The 14,177-nt window shown below is 47.9% G+C and overlaps 2 protein-coding genes across 2 annotated transcripts in view; both read right to left on the bottom strand.

Moving 5' to 3' along the window:
* The window catches only part of OSBP2 (oxysterol binding protein 2), a 194,947-nt gene extending 183,404 nt beyond the window's left edge, over nt 1-11,543 (bottom strand). Inside the window, exon 1 of the mRNA XM_072803248.1 lies at nt 11,429-11,543. Within this exon, the coding sequence (XP_072659349.1) occupies nt 11,429-11,457 (29 nt within the window). The 5' untranslated portion in view covers nt 11,458-11,543. The remainder of the gene's footprint in view (nt 1-11,428) is intronic.
* On the bottom strand, nt 7,600-14,082 carry C27H5orf52 (chromosome 27 C5orf52 homolog). Its single transcript, XM_072803255.1, has 3 exons — nt 13,789-14,082; nt 11,429-11,540; nt 7,600-7,927 (listed from the first exon to the last, which is right to left on the bottom strand). The coding sequence occupies exons 1-3, from the start codon at nt 14,016-14,018 to the stop codon at nt 7,769-7,771; spliced, it is 501 nt and encodes a 166-aa protein (XP_072659356.1). The 5' UTR covers nt 14,019-14,082; the 3' UTR covers nt 7,600-7,768.
* Between the last annotated feature and the right edge of the window lie 95 nt (nt 14,083-14,177).

Below are 14,177 nucleotides of genomic sequence, written 5' to 3'. Positions count from 1 at the left end.
TTTTGTCAGGTTTATTTCACTGCTCTACCATCAGGGTCTAGAAGACTTGGCACATAATATGAATTCAAGGAATATTTGTTGGATAAGATTTTCTTTCTAGTTCTCTTCGCTGTTGAGTGTTTAGTACTTTTTTAATTTTCTATAACTTCTTTTTCAGTGGAATCTCGAGAAAGATGAGAGGCCAACATGGGTGCTAGTTGAACATCCTGAACTAGAAGTCTGAGAGTCAGTGGTTCTTTTTTTTTTTTTTTTTTAAAAAGGTGTTCTTATTTTGTTTTTTTTTTTTATTTTTATTTTATTTTTTTTAATTTATTTATGATAGTCACAGAGAGAGAGAGAGAGAGAGAGGCAGAGACACAGGCAGAGGGAGAAGCAGGCTCCATGCACCGGGAGCCTGACGTGGGATTCGATCCCGGGTCTCCAGGATCGCGCCCTGGGCCAAAGGCAGGCGCTAAACCACTGCGCCACCCAGGGATCCCGAGTCAGTGGTTCTTAATGTGTGTGGGAGGGGATTGTGGACCCCTGTAAGATGATGATGGAACCTACAGAATATACAAGTCAGCATTTACATCTAAAATTTTACATACAATTTGTGAAGACCATGAACTTCATCTTAAGGACCTGTGATCTTAGAACATTTCTGGAGAGATATATAGAAACTTGGTGGTCTCAGAGAGGAGCAAGAGGGGAGTGCCTGTATTATTATATACACTGTACATCTCACTTTTGTATAAAGTACAAGTTTAGGGGCCCCTGGGTGGCTCAGTGGAGAGGAGGGGGAGCTATATTCCTCGCAAGATAAACAGCGGATCAAAGGTTCCACGTAGAAAACCAAGAGGCCTCTTTGGAGAAGAGAGAGAATTCATGAGGTTTGGCACATGGGAAGAAGTACAGGAAATAAGTTTGGAATGCTGGGTTCTATGGGATCAGGTGCTCCCGGTCCTCTAATTTGCCTTTTGAACAAAGCTAAGAAACCATTTTTCCCTGTGACCATTTCATTCTGTAGAGCCCCAGGTACTCAGCCCCATAGAACTACCAGAGGAAGGCTTGGTTGGGGCCCCCATGACTGACTGCTGCTCCATGGCCAGGTTGGTTCCCAGCAGGCACTCACTGATTTACAGGGGGCCCAGGGCCCTAATGGGCTATGGGTGTATCTCAGTCCAGCTTCTTCCTTCTGAGGGGTTAATTGAAATTTGAGGGAAGAGGAAGTCTGCCCAAGAACAGAGATGGGATGTATGCTGCCCAGGGTCTCAGAGCAAATTGAGAGGCTCACTCTCCAGCACCAGGCCACCTCTTGAGGTTTATATGTCAACTCCAAGCACATCACAACAATTACAATTACACCACAACCCCTTTCACATTTACCCCAGGAGGGGCCAGGCCTCATGCTGGGTTCCTGGTGTGAGCATTCACTCAGAGTTCTCAGAACGAGCCTATAAGGTAGATACCACAATTATTTCCCATTTTCAGATGAGGAACTGAAGCTCCAAGGGAGGGTGGGTGAAGGGTAAAATGACTTTCTCCTGAGAGACAGAGCTGAGATTCCTACTCAGAGTCATCCAATCAGAGCCCACATACATCAGAGGAACGAAAACTTACTGCAGCAGAGAGGAATGATGATGACACATGCAGCCTTCCAGGCCTGTGGGCAGCCTTTTTAGTGGCCAAAGGGTTGAACAGGGCAAATGAAGCCCAAATAGTTACCCTTGTAGACCCCAAAGGAGGCACCAGCCACTAACAAGCCAGGGTTTTCATTTGATTCATTTTTTACCCCTAGGGGACTGTTCAAATATAAGCTCCCTGAGGGCAGGGAATTTGAGTCAGTTTTGTTCACAGGTGATTTCTAGCACTTACAAATGTGCCATACAAGGAGCTCAAAAAACACGTGCTGAATGAAGTGGAAGGTGAATGTTGGCGAGGTACAAGGTACGAGGGGAACTGATAAAGACCATCACACAAAGCTTCTCGGTGGAGATCATTCCAGTAGCTGACAGTGACTTGGTGACAGGACCTTGAAAAGGCTCCCAGATGAGCAGAGTGCCCACCATGATCTCATCAGAAATCATTCTGCCAAATAATAAATACACTAGTAAAGCCAAACTCACCCTGAATTATCATTTTATATAAGCCTGACATTTTTAAAAGATTTTATTTGAGAGAGAGATAGGGAGAGCAAGAGCAGGGGGGAGAGGGAGAAGCAGGCTCCCCACTAAGCAGGGAACCCAACAGGGAGTTTGATTCCAGAATCCTGGGTTCATGACCTAAGCCAAAGGCAGACACTTAACCAAATGAGCCACCCAGGTGTCCTTATAACCCTGGCTTCACTCAGAGCAGGAGTTTCTCCCATCCATTCAAATGCAGGTATTTCTGGAGCATCATGTGTGTAAAGCCCTTTGCCACATCTCAGGATCTGAGAACTGGAAGGAGTGCAGAGATCAGCCACCAGGTTGCAGGTAGGAAAGCTAAAGCCCAAAGAAAGGTTACATGGGGAGTAGGGAGTCCCAGGTCTGCTCATGGCTCTGCCCCCTCAGTTCTCACAGCCCTGCAGAGTTCCAAAGTCAGCAGCTGGACCAGGCTCTGTACTATCACACCCAGAGTAACACTTCTCAATTTCACAAGGGGCTGAACTGGGATATGTCCCCACCTACTCGTGTTATGGATCCTCAGGAATTAAATGACTTGGCCTCCCTCCCAGACCCCAGCTCACAAGGCTGTGCCTTCCAGCAGATCCTAATGGAGCGCACAAGTATCTGCTGACCCCTTGTGGTTACTGTGGGATCTGTCCAGGCTCAGCAGCCAGGGCTTCGGTGGCTCCTCAGAGACACTCTGGCCTCTCAAAGCGATTCCTACCACTACTACCCCATGGGCTCCTCCCTACGATCCCAGAAGGCAAGGAGAAACAGGATCCCCACTTCCACTTTACAAATGAGTGGCAGCGTCCTGCAATCCAGTCCCAAATCCACCATTAATTCCTTACCTGTCCTTGGCAAGCGAGTTTCCCACTCCCTGCCTCAGTTATACATCAGTAAAATAAAAGAAGTGACCTTGCACAAGGCAGCTCTAAGGTATTTTCAGCCCCACAAACTCTCAGAGTGAAGGGATGACTTGCCCAAGGTTGCAGTGAATCCAGGTAGAGGCACTCCCAGTTAGCAGGTCACCCCACTTCCCCACACTGATCAGGAAAACTGAGAGGATCACAGCAAACAAGAAAACTAATTCCTCCATCTGTGTGTTCTGATTGTGTGCTGAAGGGCCATATGGACAGCTGAGTGGTTGGTTGGATGGATGGACTGATGGTTGGATGGATGGATAGACAGAGGAATGGATGGGTGGACTGATGGGATGGATATGTAAGAACTTTGTGTTCACTCTTGGCTGCAGCTGACTGCTCCCTGACAAGCTGTGGCTATGATTCTAGCGGCCTAGCCTGTGACAGCCTGTTCCACATTTACCTGCTGGGGTTTTGAAGCCACTGCTCCGGCCTGATAGCCTGCAGCAGGGCCCTGCTGTGAGGGGAACAAATCCTAATCCAACACTTCCTCCCTGCCCTGTCACTGACCTCTATGGAGGAAAGTCAGGGGCCGGGGCCAGGGCCACCAACAGGCCCAAAGCATAAGTATCCCTCACAAAGCAGTTTCTGCCACCAACAATGGCTAAAATTGAGTTTAGTGCTCGCGATGAGGCCGAGGATCACCACAGTAACTGGATGATTCGGAAAACGTGCCCTCTGCATCTCAAGCCTGGCTCAAAGCTACTGACTTTGAGCAAGTTCCTTAGCCTCTCTGTACCTTGGTTTTCTCACCTGTAAGATGGGCACAATACCGGACAACCATTGTGAGGACTGAATGAGGTAAGATATGAAGTGCCTTGCATTGTAACAGGTGCTCAGTAAATAGAACGTCCCTCTTTTTGTTCCAGGTCAAGGAGAAATTCTGGAGAGGGAAGGAAAACAGGGTCCACTGTGCCCCCACCAAGTTTTCTGAACTGGGAGGTTTTCCCAAGCATTCTAAAGTAGTAACATGCATGTGATGTTAGAGGAGGAGGGAATGAAATGTATTTTCAGCAAGAATTAAAAGTGTGCTCAAAAGAGAGTATCATTCATCTGTCTCCTGCCCTCAGCATAGTTCTTCAGACACAAAGGATATTCCACAGAGATTTTCTGGGGGTGAAACTGAGAACATCTTTTCACAGCTAATGGGCAGTGGAAGGGAATCCTGTGCCCTATTTCATCCCCCTCATCTAGATCTCCCTAAACAGCCTCTATCCTATATCCTATATCCAGGTCTTCCTAGCCACCTGGTAGAAGGGACACTTGTGTTTTAGCCTAGCTGACATTATAACTGAGGCCCTTACAACATCACCTGTAAAATCACACTCCAGAAGGGCTCTAGGTCCCAGGCCCTCCACTTCCAACTAGAATAATAAAGATGGGGAACTTACTACATGTTGACTAGGAAATGGTCTGCAGAGTGAGATAGGCTTAGGGTGGCTTTTCTCACTTACCAGTTGCCCAACCTTAGGTGGGATTCTTAACTCTCTGAGCCTCAATTTCTCACCTATAAAATGAGGCTATTAAAATTACCTATTTTGTTATTGGGAGGATCCAATGAATCATGCTTGGAAAGAGCTGAGCCTTGTGCCTGGCACGTGAGTGCTGAATACATGTTAATAAGGCAATAGTCTTGACTGTTGGAATAGGCTTGTGGGCAAGATTTCATTTGAACTAAGAGTTCTGCATATGCGTATGTGTAGCCACCGAACTAAAGAATCTCAAAACTTTTCCTTAGCTTCAAGATTCTATTTCTCGAACAATACCTTCTCATCCAACAACCTCACCCCCATTCTTCCCTTGCTGATTTTTCTTCTCTTTCCCTCCCAACAATTAAGCGGCCTCTCCAGAATTCCATCACTTCTTGTTCCCTGCTTAAGTGTAACATCTCCTGGTTTTTTGGTTTTTTTTTTTTAATTTATTTATTCATGAGAGAGACACAGAGAGAGGCAGAGCCATAGGCAGAGGGAGAAGCAGGCTCCCCATGGGAACTCGATCCCAGGACCCCAGGATCATGACCTGAACCAAAGGCAGACGTTCAACCACTGAGCTACCCAGGTGCCCCATCCCCTGTTTTTTTTTTTTAATTTTTATTTATTTATGATAGTCACACAGAGATAGAGAGAGAGGTAGAGACATAGGCAGAGGGAGAAGCAGGCTCCATGCACCGGGAGCCCGACATGGGATTCGATCCCGGGTCTGCAGGATCGCGCCCTGGGCCAAAAGCAGGCGCCAAACCCCTGCGCCACCCAGGGATCCCCATATCCCCTGGTTTTTAATGCAAAAATGAGAAGACTGAATCCACACAATCAGAGGTGAGTTAGTGATTTATAAAGTGACCCATTGGTTTGACATCTCACTGCCAGGGAACCCTCAGTCCATTGGGCCACAGCATGAAGATGCAAAGACTCTCAGCCAAGGCCAGCCATCCAGGGGAGAAGAGTGCATGTGGCAGGAGGCTAGACTGGAGTAAGGCTCAGGGAGACTACATTAAGTGAGATCCTGGAGGTGGGGAGAACCCCAGGGACAGTTTGGAGAAAGAGAGACTGGGGCTGCTCTGTGAGCCCTCTGAAGACTCCAGGGTCCCCAGAGCATTTCCCCCTTCCAGGCACATCAGCTGATGGCCAAGGAAAAATATATGTTGAAAGGAAACAAACACAGCAAATATAGGAAAGACACCAAAGTGCTAGCAGTGGTTGATCTAACAGAAGAGGTTTTTGGTTGTATGATAAAGTGTAAATTCTAATCAGTTGTAATCAGGCAAAAAAACAGAGAAGAGCTTGGGAACAGACTGTTTTGACTCTTCTTGAAAAGTAGCATGCCCTAGTTCTCAAAAGAAAACCATAAAGGAAGAAAAGAAAAACATCATGAACATCTCCCTCCTTTTGCCACCCAGCCCACTGGGCTGGAGGCTCCCAGATATTCAGTTTTTCTTTTTTTAAGATTTTATTTATTCATGAGAGACACAGGCAGAGGGAGAAGCAGGCTCCATGCGGGGAGCCCAACGTGGGACTCGATCCCAGGTCTCCAGGATCAGACCCTGGGCCAAAGGCGGCACTAAACCACTGAGCCACCCAGGCTGCCCAGCCACCTGGGCTGCCCCAGATATTCAGTTTAAAGGAAGGCCTGCTGCCAGGCAACAAGCCTGGAGAGGGGCGTGATGAGGATGAGTATGAATGAGGAGGACTTCCTAAGGAAGTCTTCCAAAAAGCCACGAGAGGACTGATGTCCTTACCTAGCAGGTGTTGTGATGTAGAATGACCACTCCATGGCAGTCAGGACACCTGCTTCTAGTTCTCTACCATTAACTTGCTGCAGGACCCTTGGCAAATCAAGTCACCTCTCTAGGCCTCAGTTTCCTCATCTGGAAATATATTTATATTTATATTTAATATATTTATATATTTAATATATATATATAATATATTTATACTAGGTCCTTGCTCTGTGCACTGTGCTAAAGCTATAATACAAAGAGGAATAGTCATTTATTCAGAAAACATTGAGTGACTATTCCATTTACTAGGCATTGTGGTTACAGATGAGTAAGCATCCCTGCCATTAAGACATTCACAATCTGGCTAGGGAGACTGAGCAAACAAGAAATGGCCAACCACACACTTGGTGCAGACAGAGGTGTGGGCACAGGAAGGCATGGCCTTTTTTACTGGGGCCAGTTTGGGAGAAGTGTCACAGAAGAGGCCTGGACTGAGTCTTGGAGGATCCTTGGTCCCTGCTCTCAAAGACCATACCATCTAAGCAGGGATTAGGACAAATGCCCAATTAGCTACCACACAAGGCAGAATTAAGCCACTTGGGTAATTAAAGTTCAGAGGGGAGGGGAAACCTATGTGACAAAGGTAGGGGTGGTGGGGAGAGGCGGGGGCAGAGAGGGGAAAGGCAGAAGGCAGGCAGAAGGTCAGAAAACCTTTGCAGAGAATGGCATTGAGATAAGCTTTGAAGGATGAAGAGTTTCCTGAGAGCCCTTGGGGGTGCTGAAAGGGTCTTCTGAATGAGGGGCCTGCGCATGTAAAGGTACAATGTAGGGATTGTCAGGGTATAGCTGGGACAGCAGGCAGGCCAGAAGCCATCAGGGAGGCCCCCTCATGATAAGAGCCATTGGCAGTGATGGGCACTGGGTGAAGCACTCCACATCCTCACACCGGTTCTTGGAGGCAGGTTCCCTCGCTACGACCCCATTCTTTCAGATAAGGGAACAGGGGCTCAGAGAGGTTACAAAGTCACATAGCTGAGAGGTGGCAGCTATAGCACTTAACCTAGGTGTGTCCGATGTCTCACCTTGACCCCCTTACCACTAGTCAGTGGCACTACTGAATCCTTCCCATCTAAGCTACCACTCACTGTCCCTGGACACTTGGCCCAGCATTCCACTTCAGACATGTGGGTAGCAAAGGTCCATCTTTGCCTTAACCATGGAAGCTGGCTTGGTTCAGCCTCCTCCCAATCAGGTAGCTACGGGACCGTCAGGAGCACATCCACCAGAACAGATGGGATGGGGCAGGGCAAGGAATATTACAGTGGCTGAAGGGTTTTGTGCTCCACTATCCGCTGGTCTCAGTTTATTGTTGTTCTATGATGGTGTCGGCTGCCTAGTGTCTACCTCTCTTCCTCCTGTACCCTGGTGTCCTTGTGGCCCAGGGGCAGATCATTCTGCCTTGATTAGGGTGGCTGGCTTCTCCTGCTAGAATGGAGTTTGAACTAGAGCTTGCACACTCGGATGCTATCCAGGTACTGCTGGATGTTTATGGATTCCCTTCTCCAGCGGCCCAGCTTCCTGAGCTGGTCTGTCATGAACTTTTTCTTCAGGTGGTCATAGAAGTGGCTTATCTTTCTCTTGGTCCTTTCTGAAGCTCTTATCTAAAAAAACAGAGCTGTTGTTAGGATGAAGAAGCTACTTCACAGAAAAAAAGACATCTGTGCTGCTGGGGATATGTGGGGAAGGAGGTGGGAAATGTGCTAGCTGGGCTCAATAGTTCATAAATATATGGACTCAGGGATCCCTGGGTGGCGCAGCGGTTTGGCACCTGCCTTTGGCCCAGGGCGCGATCCTGGAGACCCGGGATCGAATCCCACATCGGGCTCCCGGTGCATGGAGCCTGCTTCTCCCTCTGCCTGTGTCTCTGCCTCTCTCTCTCTCTCTGTGACTATCATAAATAAATAAAAATTTAAAAAAATTTTAATATATGGACTCAGAGTGAGCCTCAGTTTCCCTGTTTGCAAAACATGGCCATTGAGCTACATAACCCCTATGGTACCTCTGACAGTCCGCAGCTGGAAGCCTGACTTTAACCTCAACATCTCTATTTGAAAACAAGCCAAAAAGAGATGTGGGGTGGGGAGGGTGGAGAAAAGTTTCATCATGTTCTTCCTCCTCCTTAATCCTATCACCCTGCCCCGATTACTCACTTAGTGCTTCCCACAGATTGTCTCTGACATCCCCTACATCACACTGACCTCTGCTTGTTTTGTCTAGCATATCATTTCTGTCCTGTCCCCAATGAGACTGGAAGCTCTAGGAAAGCACATCCTTTATCTTACTTGCTCATTTGCCTATTCCCATGAGCTCGCTCTGAAGCAGACACTAACAAAAATCAACCACAGATCTTCATAGCGACTTCAACATAGTCAGGAAGGCCGGGCACGTGCCTAAATATTTCTAAGTGAGGCAGGGAGTGACACATCCCTAAAAGAAGTACAGAGTTCAAAGAAGAGAGATATCAAGAAAAGCCTCACAGAGGGTTGACATATAAATTGGGATTGGGTTTTGAAGGATGGGGAAGTGTTGGGCATGTGAAAACAGAACCAGGTGGGAGATGATCCTGGGAGCCAACAATTTTCACAAACTCCCCTGGGCATTCTAAGCACTGACACTGTCTCAAAACCCAGCACAATGTAAGCAAAGGAGAGCTCCATAAAGGCCAGTCAGTGTTGCCATGATTATTTGACAAAGGGAACAAGGGATGAACCAAAAACCTAAGTGGGTTTTGGGAACAAGGATGAAGAAGGAGGGTGGGTGTGTTCTTAGAGTGTGCTCAGATGATTCCCAAGATACAGAATCTTAGCTGTTCTTGTCAAGGTCCTGAGAAATCAGTGCCTCTTTTTTGAGCACTTTTTGGAGAGGGGGGGCAGAAACACTGCCATACTGTCCCTCAAGCCTCAAATCCATGAGCTTCTACAACCTGGGCCCTTAGCAAGTCACCAGGTCTACAAATAAGGAGAAGAAAGTCTCATCCTTAAGGGAAAATGTCAGTCAGACCCAGGTTTACAACTCTAGAATGATGTACTGTATGACCTTAGTGAGGTTACTCCATCTCTCGAGTCTGTTTCCTGAACTATTAAGTGGGTTAATAATACAAAATGGATGTTGAATACCTAAAACATGTAAGGGCTCAATACAGCTTTAAAAGGAGAACTTCCGGGGTGCTCAGTTGAGTGTCAGTGGTTGAATGCCTCCCTTTGACTCAGTGGGTGAGTATGTCCCTTTGGCTAGGTTGTGAACCCGGAGTCCTGGGATTGAGTCCTGCATCAGGCTCTGACCAGGGAGCCTGCTTCTCCCTCTGCCTATGTCTTTGCTTCTCTCTGTGTGTCTCGCATGAATAGATAAGTAAAATCTTGGGACACCTGGGTGGCTCAGCAGTTGAGTGCCTGCCTTCGGCCCAGGGCGTGATCCTGGAGTCCCGGGATCGAGTCCCGCATTGGGCTCCCTGCATGGATCCTGCTTCTTCCACTGCCTCTCTGTCTCTGTCTCTCATAAATAAATGAAATCTTAAAATAAATAAAATAAAATAAAATAAAATCTTTAGAAAAAAATAAAAGGAGAACTTCTGGATGGCTGGAGGGTGGCACAGACCTCTGGTATATAAAAAGCACCTCAGGAGAGTTTCCAGTTACAGCATCTTACAGATCCTCTCCCCACTTGCCAGAAGTATAACGTCCCCTCTCCCGCTGGTCATAGAAATTGGCCCCCAATCCATCCTGGGCCATTTAAAATAGCACATTCCACCTGACCACACTGACTAGGACAAGGATGGGCCAGTGACACACCCTGGGCCAGCTGGAGTTTCTCCAGGATTTGTCTAATGTGAGCAACAGTGGAAGCACTCCATTTCCTTTCTAGGCTATGGGCCAAGGTTTCCTGTGGCCATGCTTAGCAGGGACAGCCAGCCTGATGATGACGCCAACATGCACAAAGACACAGAAAAGAGATGAAGAGGGAAAGTGAGGACTCATCCAATGGTGCTGGAGCTCCTGGCTCCTCTCATCCCAAACATTGGGGACCTTGCCCTACCCATCCTTGATTATATAAACACATCATTCTCTATTTTACTTCTACTACAAGATCAGTTTGAGTCACCTGCAACTGAGGATCCTAATAGATCCTATTTTACAAATGAGAAAAGAGAGTCCTGGAGGAAATGTTTATTCCCTGAGGTCACACAAAGCTGGCTTGTCCATTGCCAAGCCCACCCTCTTTCCACTACACCATGCCACTGAAGTTTAGCAAAGGGAGAAAAACCCAGATCCCTGCTCTTCTTTTGGTCTCTTTGGCTTTAAGAGGATTTGGCACCATCTCTTAAGCCTCTTCTACTCTTAATACTAGAGTCTCATAGGCCCATCCAGATTGGCCCTGGAACATGGAGGGAAGTCAAGAATCAAGAAGGGGGTAGAAAAAAAAAAAAGAAGGGGGTAGTAGCCACTCTGGGCTGCTTGCTCCACTTGAAAAAATGAGTACATTCTCACAGTCCATTGTGTGCCCTAGCCTCTTCCTCATGCCCAACACAGTGCCTATCCCATGCAGCCTCTGATGATGCATTTAATGAATTAATTAATTGGGTCTGTGCAGTGACAACATTGTTTACCCTCCCCTTCTTCTGCGGGCTTTTGGGTAAGCAGGTCCAACCCTACTTGTCTATAAGCAAAAAGGGGAAGGGCCTCAGCTCTCTATAACACAGAGTGAATCCCTGAGAGAAAAAAAACAAGCCAAAGGGTGTTGATGCCACTTTAAACTCCAAGACCCAAGACTTCTTTTTATAGGAGATGGTAGGAATCCATGTCCCTAGAGAAATAATATGATTGGAGGGGGAAAATAATGCTACAAGAGCCAAGAAATATGGAATCCTTCTCCCTGGTTCCCTTGGCCCAGGGGAAGAGCTGTGACATCTGGGGCAAATCAGTTACCTCGAATCTCAGTTGCCTCCCCTGTAAAATGGGGCTTGCTTTAGAGCAGATTGATGGCTCCCAATCACCTCTAAAATCTGTGATTCCACACCACTTCCTGCCCAGACTACTGGGGAGAGTGAACTGAACATGGGTCAAGCCACGAACACCCTCTAATGCAGAAGCTTTTGATGACTTTACCTCCCTCTCATAGGTTCGTCGTCGTGCATTGAGGTTGTCACGAATAATCACCCGAGATAAGTTGCTCTTCGGTAAAAATTTTTTCACCGCTGCTTCACTGGAATTCATTAAGCTGGAAGCAGGAGGGAAAAGTAGCATGCGGTAAGACGGCTGGGGCCAGGGCTAGGACAGGCACTGATTTGATAGGGTCCTAGGGGAGTGACTGAGGCTTTCCCAGGATTCTTAGGAGAGGCACAGCTCTCATAGTTGTTTGAGGAGCAAGGGAGTAGGCCTAGGCTTCCTCTTGCAGAAAATGTGCACTAATGGGGTATTTTCGGGCAGCCCATGTGGCTCAGTGGTTTAGCACCTGCCTTCGGCCCAGGGCATGATCCTGGAGGCCCAGGATTGAGTCCCGCGTCAGGCTCCCTGCATGGAGCCTGCTTCTCCCTCTGCCTGTGTGTGTGTGTCTCTCTCTGTGTCTCTCATGAATAAATAAATAAAATGTTAAAAAAAAATAAAGAGGTATTTTCTGGATACTGAGAGGAAAAGTCATCCTGAGAAGGATGTAGAAAGTCCCACAGCAGTCCGTAAGAAAAGTGTGAACAGGACTCAGAACTGCCCTCAGAAGCAGCCATCTTCAAGGAGAAAGAGTAGGGTGAGATGAGTGGTGGGGATCTTAGAGAAGAACAAAAGTTGTATGGTAGGGTTCAGAAGGATGAATTTGAGGGGGGTGAAGTGGGGAGCACTTGCTCCAGAGCCTAGGTCTAAGAAAGATTGGCAGGGGGAGGGATCAAAGGAAGCAGGGAAAAAGAGAAGATTACAGGTTAGGCTGGTTAATAGAGGGATTCTAAGGGAAGAGGGTTTGGAAAAAGTCTGGAATAGGGAGGGAAGCTGTGTAGGAAAAAGTTTGAGGAGACTTCCTAAGAGATAGAAGATGCAATGGGAGGGTTTGGGTGGCAGGGTACGGAACGGAGCCAGGTGATCCAGGCGAAACTCCAGGTAAAAATTTGGCCAAAATGAAGAATTGGTCAAGAATGGATAACGCCAGATTTTTGCTTTTTGATAATTTAGTTACAGCATGAAATGGTTTTGCAAATACGTACCTTTAAATGTTTTTGCCCATTTCAAAATAACTCTTCAAACTTTTTCCTAAAATTTATAAACTAAATGTACAATAGGAAGCAATGGAATAAATTTTAATTAGGTCATAGAATAAAATACTATGCACTCATGAATAAAATAGATATCCACAGGGTACTAGGTGGAAGGGGGGGATGGATGCTAGGTAACACAATAGTAAAATTTCTTGTGACAAATTTTTCCCCCAAAAGATGTATCACCATGTTGTAGTACATATATATGAATGGTTCTGAAAGAATATACTCCAAAAATGTTAACAGTGATTGTCTGTGGCCATTCATTTTGCTTGCTTGTCCTGTCTGATTTTCCTATAAAAGCGTATACTACTTTGACAGGACCAAAAGGATAATTTTTAAAGATTAAAACATTTTGAAGGACTAAAATTTTTTTTCTAATTAATTTTCTGCCAATTTGGAGTTACATTTTTACACTTATGGACTAGTTTAAACAAATGTCCCCAGTCTCCCATGTACATCTTTCTGACAACAAAGGCATGAAAATACAAAGGCTCGCATACAAAAAAGCAGCTCACATACAAACGTCTCCCTTGTATACTGTAAATATTTAAAGACACATAAAATACTCTGAACCTACTCATTCGGGTGAACCAAATTTATCAACACTTCTTGGAAAAGTTTTAAAGGGTTGGGGGCAGTGACTGTAAATACCTCCTTTCAAGTAATAAATGGTCATTTTGAACCACAATGCTTTCCAACTGCAAGGCCTCTAGGGGAGGAGGCTTCCAGGGTTGTGGGATGGAAGGGAGGGAGGGGTAGTGGCTGAATTGAGGGGCACTGCCAGGGCTTCTGGGGCTGCGGAGAGGGGTGTCAGGCTTGAGGGGCCTTGGGCCTCGCTAGGCTCTAAGGTGAGTTAGAGGGTGACCCAAAGGGCGCTGGGGACCCCGGGGCTCTGCTGCGATGTCGAGCCTGGAAGACTAACAGGCCGGGGGGATTCGGGGACATGCGGGTGGGAGATGGCAATTCTCCCCGGGAGTCCGGGCTGAGAGTTTGGGCTCCCAGGCTCCCGGAGGTGCGAGCGGTTGGACTGGGAAGGACCGGGGGCTCGCATCTGTGAGAAATCCAGGCTCTCTCGGGGTTTAAGAAAGTGCCAGGCTCCGAAGGGCTCGGGGCTCGGGGAGAGCCAGGGCCGAGGTCCCCAGGGCCGCTGGAGGAGCGGGGGGGGGGGGGGGGGGGTCGAAGAGAGCTGGGGGCCGAGGAGAGCCCCGGGCACCCGGGCCGCACCTGAAGAGCACCGGCCGCTGCACGGTCCGCGGCCGCAGGAAGCAGATCTGCGGGTGGGCCCCTATTTTGATTTCGGGTTGGCTGCTGAACCTAACGTGCCGGGAGGCCGAGGCCGGGTTGGCGTCGGAGCTGGTGGTCGCCTGGGCGGCAGCCGAATGACCGGACGGCGAGCCCAGGTTCCATGTGACCGAGGGCCTGGACTGCTGGGCAGCCGAGTCCGAGTCTACCATGCTCGAGAACGACTCCGGAACGAGAGTCGGCGGGCGCCGGCGCGGACGCAGAGTGAATCTCAGGTCAGACGCGGGGAGCTGAGCTCGGCGCGTTGCCCGGGAGACGCGTGACGGAAGGTTGCGGGGGGGGGGGGGGCGGGGCGGGACGTGTGCGCGAAG

This window comes from Canis lupus, chromosome 27 (genome assembly GCF_048164855.1).
Source record: "Canis lupus baileyi chromosome 27, mCanLup2.hap1, whole genome shotgun sequence".
NCBI classification, from domain to species: domain Eukaryota; kingdom Metazoa; phylum Chordata; class Mammalia; order Carnivora; family Canidae; genus Canis; species Canis lupus.
The sequence above is the reverse complement of the archived record's forward strand: the minus strand, read 5'-3'. Positions and strand labels throughout refer to the sequence as shown.

Coding starts and splice junctions, on each gene's coding strand:
- C27H5orf52 (XM_072803255.1), bottom strand. CDS start 14,018: ATGGTAGACTCGGACTCGGCTGCCCAGCAGTCCAGGCCCTCGGTCACA. Junction 11,541..13,788: donor CAGCGGCCGGTGCTCTTCAG/GTGCGGCCCGGG, acceptor TCCTGCTTCCAG/CTTAATGAATTCCAGTGAAG. Junction 7,928..11,428: donor GACGAACCTATGAGAGGGAG/GTAAAGTCATCA, acceptor CTGTTTTTTTAG/ATAAGAGCTTCAGAAAGGAC.